At 35.6% G+C, this 13,094-nt stretch overlaps 1 protein-coding gene across 1 annotated transcript; it reads right to left on the reverse strand.

Moving 5' to 3' along the window:
* Positions 1–516: 516 nt before the first annotated feature.
* cbln2b (cerebellin 2b precursor) lies at positions 517–6,816 on the reverse strand. Its single transcript, XM_058375961.1, has 4 exons — positions 6,659–6,816; positions 5,730–6,226; positions 4,273–4,392; positions 517–2,905 (listed from the first exon to the last, which is right to left on the reverse strand). The coding sequence occupies exons 2-4, from the start codon at positions 6,012–6,014 to the stop codon at positions 2,708–2,710; spliced, it is 603 nt and encodes a 200-aa protein (XP_058231944.1). The 5' UTR covers positions 6,015–6,226; positions 6,659–6,816; the 3' UTR covers positions 517–2,707.
* Between the last annotated feature and the right edge of the window lie 6,278 nt (positions 6,817–13,094).

Below are 13,094 nucleotides of genomic sequence, written 5' to 3' on the forward strand. Positions count from 1 at the left end.
GGAGGTTGAATATTTAACAAAATAACACCACATATTAGCTGGTGCAGATTGAGTTCAATCATTTAAAATGTGATTAATTAACGGATAAACACGTTTTTAAGGATGTTGTAGATATGGTCCTGCGTCACCTTATGGAATTGTACCATAATTATAAATAGTCCAACTGCATTCGTCTCTACAGCAAAGAGGCCACAATTAACTTAACCAACACTGAAAGAGAGAAGAGATTACATTACACTGAAATATAGTTTCTTGTAGGGAATAACACAATATATAACCTTGTTGTGTGATTATATATAACATCTTATATAAGCCATCTTATGTTCAGGCATAGAAAAAAAAATATGGTTGAAAAAACAGAGCTAAACGTTTCCTGGAAAAAAAAAAGAAAGTAGACTACATCTCTGTCACTTTACATACTTTTTTTTTTTCCTTACATAAAAAGAAAGGTACTTGAAATAATAATATGTTACTTATACAAGGGCAAAATATTCCTATTTCCTGTTTTCTACCAAATATTTCCGTTCCGAAGCTTTAAAAATGGCTTATTGAAGCTGAATCTGTTTTAAACGAAGTGCTGATATACAGTAAATGATGTGCCCCAGTTTCAGTTCTTATTCACTCACTCTCATTTCACACACTCTCACTCTCGCTGCTTGCTGATTTTTTATTTTTTATTTATTTTTTTTGCTTTCAAAAACTCGCATAATGACACAGATCATTTTCAGTGTAATATCTAGTAAGAGCATTTTGGCTGCTCACGTGAATATATTTCCTCTCTGTGCTGCAGAGTTTCTATGATTACATTAAGTGCGTTTACACACACACACACACACACACACACACTTATCTTACTACCCTACCGACCACCATCCAATGACAATAAACACAACACCTGAACTTAAACTCCAATCTTAACCTCAGTAAATAATAACCTAAGTGTTGTTTTCATAAATAAATAATACAGGCTTTCGATTTGCTTTAAAAAAAAAAAAAAAAAAAAAAAAAAGCAAGCTTGCCACACGAGGACTGGTCAGTTGTTCCCACAGGGGTCAAAAGTGTCCAATATTTCCTTAGCTGTTGGGATATTTGGTCCAAACAAAGATTTAAAAAGAATATGATTGTGTTGGAGAATGTGTGGCGAAAGAAAACGCAGTAATACAAAGTCATATATGCATGCTGCATTAACCCGCTAGCTAGCATTAACTAGCTAGCTAATGAGCGCTAGCTAGCTAGTTAAGTAGATAGATAGCATATGGTATGTAATGTTAGGGCTGGCTAGTTCATTATTTTCACATTAGGATCACTTAATTGGATTTGATCTCAAGTTGCATCTTTATGCATAAAGATCCAGTAATTTAATTAGCACGTTAGCTAAACTTGGCAAAAAATAACAGAACAATTAAGATTTGGCTTAATGTATAGCCTAAAAAAAAAAAAAAAAGCTTCAGCTAGTCAGTAAGAGAACAATCTTGTGTTAGCCATCTCTGCTTTAGTCAGCATTTGAACACTAGATGTCTAAATGGAGTCTCCCATGACATTAAAACCTTAACAGTTAACACACCTAACACACAGTGATCTAATAATGAACACATTTCAGCACCTTAGTACCAAGGTTCTAAAGTGAGAAAGACTTAGCTAGTTAAAAACATTAGTGAATTCAGCACGGCTTTAAATCTTAGCACTTGTACGCAGGTGGTGGTGACGGTATGGTATAAACGTTTGTAACGACTGATGTAAATAAATTTACGTTATTTCATATTAAAACTGCATCCTGGTCACATTTAAAGTGTTGTCCTGCGTCCATACCACTGGTTGTGCCTTCATGCAGGCGAGTGTGCTGAAATATGAAATCCAATATCTAATCAATAGAATTCTAATTAATCGTCCTGATGCCATGATGGATGGGCTTTTATTAATTAATTAATTTATTTATTTATTTATTTATTTGGCTCGGTATGTCGTTAATAATTAAAAAAAAGACTGAATAAATACATGTACAGTACAATATTTTATTAGGCGGGACATCATATAGGGAATTTTTTTTTTTTTTTTCCACAATGCACATTTGTGAGCAGGATCACGGAACAGCAAATCAGTTAAAGTTAACGCAGATCTGGAATGTAGAACACACCATGTGAATAATATGTACTTCAGGTAGACCTTTCAGTTTTTAAGTTGTCTCCATTGGCTGGTTATATTTATATATGGTTTTTTTCTCTCTCTTTTTTTTATTTTTTTATAATCACTGTATATTAGGCAGCCTATGTGTGGCATAATGTTGAATATGTTCAGCGTCCAAAGGAAACACCATGAACACCACAGACAAACAAGATCTTCCATTCGTGCAAGAAACAAATTTGCTTTAGTAACGCGTTGCTCGAATCGGGAAGGTCGGCAGCTCCACAATCAACCTCACATCGATCTTTAAGGCTCTACAAACACAACAAAAAGCATGGTCAATATAAATATACGCAGTCCGGGATCCCAGTTCCTCATCTTCGTTTTTTATGTAGTTGTCCGCACTTTCATTCTCAGGTGAAATATATATATATATTTTTTCCCCCAACAGTAAAATCCAAACGGGTTCCTCTTGCTCTGGTTATATAAGATTAATACACAAACTCCAGGGTCCATATTCAGCATATTATGAATACCTCCAAGCTCTTTTTAAAAAAAAAAAAGAGTCAGTAGATGTTTAGAGCAATTAGAGAGGAAAAACTAAAAATCCAGAGAAGGTGGAGTATTTCCATCCGCCCATGAGATTCCCTCGCTCCAGTTTGAGATAAACCCGGTCCTCCCTCTCCACCATCAGTAACACTCCGTTACTCGCCGCCTCCCTCGTGACGTCCTGGTCTCCGGCGAATGCAGATATGATGGGGTATTCATTGTGCATCAGGTTCACCTACACACACACACACACACACACACATACACAAAAATCATGATGCACTATTTGAAAAAAAAAAAAAAAGGTTCTACATTGGGTGCTTTACATTGGAACTCCAGAAAAGTTCTATATAAAACTATATCGATATATCAAAAGAACCCTACAGCCTGTGACAAGGTTCTACATAGAACCATTTATGGGTTCAGTGACTGCAAATACTTGAGTAATTTATTAATAATAATATAATAATATCTAATCATCAGCAGAAGCAGTAGCATCATTATCATCATCATGCAACAATAATTAAAAACAATAATCTGAATGCAAGAATTATGTTAGAAGAATTATACAGTGCTATCGAGCAATGACAAATACAAACCATGAAAGATGCATAAAGCAATAAATAGCTGTGAAACAAAGTAAAGAACCCCAGCGTTCTACACAGAACCCCGGTGAACCTTTTTTTCTAGGCGTGTGTAGACGTGAAATTTAGCTCAGAGCATTAAGATGTTATTAGGAATGAACGTCTAACGCTAATTTAAGCAGCTCCTCACGATAGCTAGATTTAAAATAAATAAATAAATAAATAAATAAAAATCCAGGTTGTCGGAATTAAATCTAAATTCGAATCACGTAAATATTTTATTTGATGTTCAACTCAGACTGAAAGCTGTTCTCACAGTGGTCCAACACCTGAGACATTTGGTTTTGCTTTTCCCTTTGATTTGTCTCTATATAAATCCCATTAAAGGCATGTTAATCTGTAAATAACAGAGAAACCTGCACATGTTGGGTAACACAGTGATAAAGGACCCCGGGGGTGAAATTAAGAAAAAAATAAAACACTGTTGATGTTCAACAGGTGCTTCATATCTCCAAATATAGGCATTTGAGCTATAAACAGTCTCTACTGGCCTTATTAACGTCACTTGCGCATTTTCCTTAAGGGGGAATTTAATGCCCGGGGTCGCCTACAAAAGCAGAACTAAGAACGTCTAATATCTGATAAATTTATATGGACGTGTATGAACTGTGTAAGATGCAGTGATATGAATTCAACATTTTTTTTGTATAAGACTTAATTGGAAAATAAATAAATAAAATACATATTTCCACCTGGATTAAATACTTCTCCAAGCTCGTTTATCATTCACACCAGGAGTACAAATCAAACCAGGTCAATTACTGATTCTTCTAAAAGCAATATTTCTCTTCTGTAGTTTGCATTTTTCCCACACGTCCTTTCCTTCATAGCTTTATTCAGTCGTCATTTCCATGCATGTCGCTGTCGCTGTCGTGATGTGAAAGTGAACATCACGATTATTCATCGTCACCTGATCTCTGCCTCCTCACACCGTTAATACGCTCTTTAATATTCTCACCTGGATGGTTTGTCTGTTGTAGACTTTCACCACATGGAAGCTGAAGCTGTAAATTCCCCTCCGCGGTGCCGTGAACACGCTGGCCTTCAAGTCAAAATGGTTGCCGATGTTCACTAAAACCTGAGAAAAGCAGCAGCACAGACATTTTGAACTCTTAGATGATCTGAATCTTTACTTATAGCCTGGTTTTGTCTGATTGATGATCGACAATAAAATAGGCTACAATGCTGCTCATTACTTTCTTTAAACAACAACAAAAAAAACCCCAAATTCATCACATTAAACAAAAAAAATAATTCTTTTTTTTTTTTCTTTTTCACATTTGTTTTTTTTTTTTCTACAAAGGATCGGATTATTTTATTTCCAGTTTTCAGAAGGAAGTCACTCGATTTTATTTTTTATTTTTTATTTTATTATTTCCACCATATGTGTATACTTTGTGGGTTTATTTTTTCATATGTCAGCCCATATTACTCACATAATCACATCTAAATAATGCGTTTTTGTCTCATACTAGGGCTCCAGATTGATGATCTTAAATCCGATCGGATAAAATGGCGATTTTTTCACGAAGGCCTTTGAAAGCATGGCAGTGCGATCATTTTTTTGTCTGAGGTGAAAGTGTTCATTTAAGACAAAAGTGTTCTAAACGAAAACCTAACATGTTAACTCTTACAACATTTAATTAGGTGTAAATTCATTTCCTATTAGTTAATCCAGCAGAGTAGGTGATTTTATTTGATTTTTTATTATTTATTTGATTTGATTTTTTTTATTTTTTTTATTTATAAGTTTTGTTTGGACAAATTAGCAACCACAACATTATTTTGTAGTAATAGTGTACCGAATATGCCCTATACCTCATGTGTATACTCTACTGTACATTCAACAGTCGTTAATTAATTATCATTAAATATCATATCTTTATTTAAGTTCAACAGATTAGGATAAGACATTCAAGATTGCAAGAGAAGAATTGTGCTGTGTGTTCTCTATAAGTAAGTAAGTATGCAAGTAAGCGTGGGTGGATTTATTTTTAGTATTCATATTCTTCAACCTTTATCAATAATAAAAGCAAATGAATAGCAAGAAGAACAGAAGTGTACACCAAAATCACGCTAACACACTCTTAGTCCAACTCTTACTTCCTTACAGGGTCGGCGTAGCAGCATAACACAAATAACATGAATCCACATTTCTAAAAATAATTTAGTTCAATGTTACAGAGTAGCTGCTCATTTTAATGTTACAGTACTCCAGAACAATTTAATCCAATACTGACTCTTATCTCATTAAGAGTTCCAAAAGATTAAAAATAGTAACATGTAAATGAGCCAATATGCTTGTTATCACCTACGTCGTATATCTGTGCAGTCAGAACCCAGTAAGTTATTTAGCACTGCAGGTGTAGTGTATAGTAATTCCCCAAATCCATAAGCAATGAATAAGTTATAGACCTGGTCAAAGTAGATGGTGGTGGAGGTGTTGCTCATGTCAGACGGCTCATGATTGGTGCCCCTGATGGCTGAGAAAGCAACCCTGGCACTCCCCGAGCGCACCGAGATGCCAAGCGCTGACGTCACGCCGCCATCCGACGACGGGTTCGAGTCGCACACCACCAGGCATTTTCCTTCCAGGACCACGGGTTCGGTGTCATTCTGACCCAGCGACACGCCGACACCGAGCACCAAGAGCAGGGCGAGGACAAGCAGCAACATCTGTGCGACGTAGTGTCCCATCATAATCACAGAGGCAAGGTTACAAATCTGTTAAATCCTTTGAGGAATTCTTATGGTGCTAATCGCCTCCTCCGAGCTCTCTCTCTTTCTCTCTCTCTCTCACTCTCTTTTGTTTGTCTTTCTTTCTTTCTCTTTCTAACTCTAACTGTGGCTTGTCTTTTCCCTCCTTCTTCTCGGCTGATATCGAGATCTTCAGAGGACTTGTTTGATATAATCTGCAGGGAAAAAAGAACAACAGATTAAGTTTAAAAAGACCAAGAGCTTTACCAAACACTATCTCTGTTTATGCAAATTGATATTTCATGCAGTTCTGATCTCAGAAACTTTGCAATGCATCTCTAATTTGCAAATGAAACTGTCATTCATGCAATTTATTAGATACATAAAAAAAATAGATATATACTCATTTTGACATCCTGTCTCTGAGGAATTGTTTGACCTTCATGTCCATAACTGACCAACAACTTAAAACTTTATCCCTTCCACTGCACTGTACACATCACAGTATACCGAACTATTAGACTTAAATCTAATGATATAAAATCATTACAGTATCATTACAAGCAAATTCTCAATGCACAAAGAAAAGCTTTCTTTAGCTGTGTAATTATTTCCTCTTATGTCCTTAAGTTCATCCTTTTTTTTACCTGGTAAATCCATTGCTGTGTGGGACATCTGCGTCCTTCTGAGGCAGAGAGCAGAATGGAGAGAAGTCGTCCTCCCCTTCATTCCTTTATAAGGACAATTCCCGCCCAGTTTCAGGATATTCACACACACACACACACACACTCACACATGCACACGGTGCCTGAACGCTAGATTTCCATGGACTTTCTCTGCATAAAAATCACCCAGTCACCTGAATTAATGAATAAATAAATCTCCTTTTTGTTGTTCTTGTTCTTGTTCTTCTTCTTCTTGTATTTTTGCATGCTTCTACCAGTGAACAAAATATAACACGATCGAGTAATCTGCTGTCAAAAGTGCAGAAAGAAAAACCTGGTCTGAGAACGAAGAGCCAGAACAAAGGTGGTCGGATTGATGTAGCGCAAATTAATTAGAGCACAAAACAAGGAGGAAATCATGTTGGGTAAATGACAAGAATGTTCTGTTGCTTCTTTATTTTAAGCAGCAGACAATTAAAGGTGCTTTAGCTCCATCCAGTGGAAGGGAACATGGTGTTCAGCTTTTATTGATGGAGCTCTCTCTCTTCAGCTCTCTCTCTCTCTCTCTCTCTTATTTTCCTCTTTCAAGTATTTATAACATGCAACTTGAACTGCCTCAGAATACGCATAGGCAGGAATTAAAAATAAAATGGTTACAGAGAAAGAGAAACAGATACATTCTTAGAAATATAGGCTCCATTTAGGAGAAGAACCATGAAAGACTTTATCCCTCTGTGAATCCCTTTAAAAAGTTCTTCTACAACAAGGGTTTCCCTTTCTGAAAAGACTTTAAGTGGATCGTTTTGGGGAAGCTGGAATGGTGAATCTATGAGCCTCATTTCTAAGAGTGTCTAAGAGACAACAGAGAGAGAGAGAGAGAGAGAGAGAGAGAGAAATATGTATATTTAGACAGACAAACTCACAAAAAAAATAGGTTTGCCCCACTGAGGGAAGCCTTAAAGTCTCTATGTACAATCCTACAAAAGAGCATGCCAAACTTCTCCAGATTTTAGAACCTTTAGAACCTCGATTTTGTCATCCAGGAGCAATATCTTTTGATAGATTGCCCCACGATTCTCTGGAAAAAGGGTGACAGCAAAACAGGATCACCAGACCACATAGGTGATGATCATCTGGGTCGGACGGAAACCGTTCTTTCTAAAACTACCCCTTTACTACAGTGTTGGAAATTGATCAGAAACACTGCAATTTCACTAGATGACTGAAGAATCAGAATACTAAGAGCCAGGGTATAGTCAAAGAAATGGTTGATTGTGCACAAAGAGTGCCTGGACAATCCATAGCCTAAACATAAGTTGAGTTTTCTACTGAAGTGTATGAGCCAGACACACTCAAGACCATGCAGACAAAGCTTGAGGTGAAAATAAGAGAAAAACATGAAGAAACTTCATGACAAGTGAACAAAGAGCAGACATGTATACATCATAAGTCAGCAAAAATCACACTGAGTTGATTTTAAATGATTAAACCATGTATCCTTTATCATATAATAATGGAAAAAAATAGCAATAAATCCCACAGGGTTCTTCCTCAGGGGAACCCTTTTTATGTCCAACCTTTCACCATATTGTTTCAAAAACCAATTTTAGAAGCTCATAAATCTTAATTATAGACAGAAGCTTAACCTTTTCTAAGACTTGAGATTTGAGTAGAATCATAAATGTTTGTCCACCTTGTGCAGTTCCTATATCATAAAGTTTCCATATCAGAGACGGTTCCCGTTTCAAGATACCTTTTAGATTTAGAACCAAGGTTTTTTTCTTTTTCAATTGTCGCTCTGGAGAATTCCATAAGGGACTACAAAAAGAACCCTATGCCAGATGTTTCTTGAAGTAGAGCCCTTTTAGAAAGATAAGAAACCTTGACTGAACGAATACTAAAAATTCTTGAAGAACCCCCTTCTTTCTAATAATGCAGGAAGCTCAGGATCTTCAACTGTCCAAAGAGCCCCTAATCCTTTAACTAATAGATGGATGGATGGATGAATGGATAGATAGATAGATAGATAGATAGATAGATAGATAGATAGATAGATAGATAGATAGATAGATAGATAGATAGATAGATAGATAGATAGATAGATAGAAAAATAATCGGTTCTCTGAAACCCTGTGTAGGATAAACGATACAGAAAATGGATGGATGGATAGATAGATAGATAGATAGATAGATAGATAGATAGATAGATAGATAGATAGATAGATAGATAGAAAAATAATCGGTTCTCTGAAACCCTGTGTAGGATAAACGATACAGAAAATGGATGGATGGATAGATAGATAGATAGATAGATAGATAGATAGATAGATAGATAGATAGATAGATAGATAGATAGATAGATAGATAGATAGATAGAAAAATAACCGGTTCTCTGACACCCTTTAACTAATAGATGGATGGATGGATGGATGGATGGATGGATGGATGGATAGATAGATAGATAGATAGATAGATAGATAGATAGATAGATAGATAGATAGATAGATAGATAGATAGATAGATAGATAGATAGATAGAAAAATAATCGGTTCTCTGACACCCTGTATAGGATAAATGATACAGAAAATGGATGGATGGATGGATGGATGGATGGATGGATGGATGGATAGATAGATAGATAGATAGATAGATAGATAGATAGATAGATCGATAGATAGATAGATCGATAGATAGATAGATAGATAGATAGATAGATAGATAGATAGATAGATAGATAGATAGATAGATAGATAGATAAATAATCGGTTCTCTGACACCCTGTGTAGGATAAACGATACAGAAAATGGATGGATGGATGGATGGATGGATGTATGGATGGATGGATGGATGGATGGATGGATAGATAGATAGATAGATAGATAGATAGATAGATAGATAGATAGATAGATAGATAGATAGATAGATAGATAGATAGATAGATAGAAAAATAATCGGTTCTCTGACACCCTGTGTAGGATAAACGATACAGAAAATGGATGGATGGATGTATGGATGTATGGATGGATGGATGGATGGATGGATGGATGGATGGATAGATAGATAGATAGATAGATAGATAGATAGATAGATAGATAGATAGATAGATAGATAGATAGATAGATAGATAGATAGATAAATAATCGGTTCTCTGACACCCTGTATAGGATAAACGATACAGAAAACGGAAGGATGGATGGATGGATGGATGGATGGATGAGTAGCAGCTAGACAGGTTCTGATAACCATCCAAAAAACCTTTGATGCACTTTTTTTTTATGAGAATACACTTTTCAAAATAATGGTTCTTAAATAGTTCTTATAGGGTGTATGGTTTTATGAAGACACTTCATCTTAACTATCTATTAAACCACCTACATTCTATTGCACAGTAGGTTCTTTAGGCATTTAAAAGGTTCTGAAAGGTTCTTTCAGAAAAGCAGAAATAGTTCTTCTGTGGCATCACTGTGAAAACCACTTTTTGGTTGTTCCTGGTACTTTTATTTTTTAAGAGTGTGGACGAACGTACAGACAGATAGACAGAAACACACATAGATAGAAAGACTGGTTCAAGTTCTTCAGTTCCTTGTAAAGCCCTGTATAGTAATTCAATAAAATGCAGAAACATTAGAAATTTTAAACACAAGATTCAGTTATGAGGATGTTTATAATGTGTACTAGTGAGTGCAGAAAAAGTAGAAAGAGCAGCATGGGTAAGGTGATGAGACTTAATGACAGTCACATGAACTGTGTATGTACAAAGCAGTGATAACCAGTGATATTATAACACAAGGAACTGTAATCCTGGGATTACTGGGATTATCCAGGGAAGCATGTTCATTAAATTGACCCATGTTGTGGACATACTTTTCCATTTACACTCACTAATTACTGAGAGTTGACAAACTAGTTGTAAGCTTCTTGACCTCCTGGTGTTATATAATGACATTTTAAAAAGGCTTGGCCAAAAGTTTGGAAGAATGTGATTTTCAGTTCGATAGAGTGTGTTAAGACTGCTGAACCGTCACTTAACCTCTTTAATTAACTGTCACTCTGAAGTTACTAATTGGCAATATTACACAACTCGTGTCATACCACTGTGACTCGTTTGAGAAGTAATGGTGGGGTCGAGGATCTTTATATACTGAGATAAAATATTCCTTTAATTACTGATGCTGTACAATTGCTCATGCTATACAATAATATGACTTGTGTATCAGTGAACATGTTTTTCACTGATAATTATGTTTCTCTAAACAAGGTTCAGGAATTCTTCACTAATAAGAACACCTCCTAATTAAAAGCAGTAATAAGTCCTCTTGAATTCTCTATAGGTGTGGATTAATTATCCTTAACAACATTTCTCTGACAGTTATGTCTGTAGTTTTACATAAATTTAGTCACTGATGCACATTATGATGGATGTTCCACATAATCATAAGGCTTTTAAGATTAAAATTAAGAATACTCTTAGGCCAGTAATTGGTAGGCAAGCATCAGTACTTTGTCCCCGTGTGAGCTTTCCGCCATGACTTCAGGACACAGAATTTTGCCTTTTCTTGTAACACAGCAAGCTACAATTTATGTGAATTTCAGTTACGGAAAAGATGTAGTTTTTAGATAACTAACTAACTCCAAGGCTGCCACACAAATACTAGTCTCTCACCAGTATGTGGGGAAATCTGTTTAACTATTTAGATTAATAAATGATTTAAATGTCATTTCCTTATATCCAGATATATTTTCACATTTGTAACTGAAGCCGCTAAGGGGCTCTAACGATTCCTTTGACAGCCGTTACATCTTCATTTTTCAATATGAAGTATTAATTTAACTTATATCTGAATTGAAATCAATGTGTTATTCTTGGAAAGGTATGTATAACAAGATGTAATTGTAATCTATGGATTATATATATGCGCTGGAAAAAAATAAGAGAGCACTGCCCAATCTCCAGATTTGAACCCTACTGAAAACCTCTGGAATGTCATCAAGAGGAAGATGGATGGTCACAAACCAAAGCAAAGCTGAGCTGTTTGCTTTTTTGCAAAAAGAGTGGTATAAAGTTCCCCAACAGCAATGTGAGAAACTGGTCGAGAGCATGGAGCCAAAACTCATGCAAATCGGGGTTATTCCACCAAATACTGATTTCTTAATGTTATTTAGCCAAAGCATTAACACAATTTGTTTACAAATTATTTGCATTTTGTTTTATTTGAGTTATTAAAGCTCTGCAAATACTGCATGATCTCGGGTTATTTTGATGTGTTGTCATTTCCTTTAAATATACACTCTAAATAACAATAGTTATATTCTGAATTTAGGAGAAATATTGTCAGCAGTTCAGAAAAAATGGAACAATACTGTTCATCTCACCAATACATACTCCTGTAAGAAAAAAAACATAAGAAACAATAATTATTTTGAAGTGGTCTCTTATTTCCAGAGCTGTATATATATATATATATATATATATATATATATATATATATATATATATACATATATATATATATAAACCTAGCTATATAGTGTTTGTCAGTATATAAACCTATATTGTCAGCATGACATCTTTACATTCCAAAATATAGTATGTATTTCATGCTCATGAATTATTATTAATATTTATCCCATTCTGGTATAAGTAATGTAGGCGTATATGTCAAGCATCTATTTAAAATTGCACACACGTCATATCTGTGGTTAAACAACTGCTTCGGTCTGGTCTATAAACAGATAAATTCTCACTTGTGGAGCTGAAGCTGTAGTCTCCACGGGCCTTGGCTACCTTTCTGACAGCCATCATGCAGCGTGTAGTGACAAGCGATGCAGAAACTGACATTAAAGCCCCGAGAGCACTCACTCACCCACGGCTCGGAGAAAGCCGAGAAAACATCAGAGAACATGAAAATGTCACGCTGAGAGGGCACAGGGACTCGTATTCACAAACCTCAGGGCATCCTACTGCATCGCAGATCCTCAGCCATGTGAAATAAAAGTCATGCGCTACTGTCTGTAACTATTCGCTCCAACAAGCAGCATTATTGTTACCCTTCACTCTGTCTTCACCTGTTTGTCCCTCTGCAGTCTGAATAATGGCACAATGAACTTTAGATCTGTGCATAAAAATACAAAAAGTGATTCATTGGATAACTGCATGATTTAATATTAAGAGGAAGAGTTAGGATGTACAACGAAGTCTAGTTGTTTTTAGTATTCATAAGGTTCATTTAATATTTTTATTGTTAGGGTCTATGGATGGATGCAAAGCTTGGGTTTCCTCGAAACTCCAAAAAACCTGCAAGTATGTGGATTGGCTATACAAAATGTCAGTCAAGTTACTGGTAATTGCTCAAATATGTGCGTGAATATGAATGAAAATTTGAATGTGTGTGTGTGTGTGTGCATGTATGATGGACTG

The sequence above is a fragment of the Hemibagrus wyckioides genome, linkage group LG23 (genome assembly GCF_019097595.1).
Source record: "Hemibagrus wyckioides isolate EC202008001 linkage group LG23, SWU_Hwy_1.0, whole genome shotgun sequence".
Taxonomy (NCBI): domain Eukaryota; kingdom Metazoa; phylum Chordata; class Actinopteri; order Siluriformes; family Bagridae; genus Hemibagrus; species Hemibagrus wyckioides.

Coding starts and splice junctions, on each gene's coding strand:
- cbln2b (XM_058375961.1), bottom strand. CDS start 6,014: ATGATGGGACACTACGTCGCACAGATGTTGCTGCTTGTCCTCGCCCTG. Junction 4,393..5,729: donor CCACCATCTACTTTGACCAG/GTCTATAACTTA, acceptor TGCTTTTCTCAG/GTTTTAGTGAACATCGGCAA. Junction 2,906..4,272: donor ACAACAGACAAACCATCCAG/GTGAGAATATTA, acceptor GTGTGTGTGTAG/GTGAACCTGATGCACAATGA.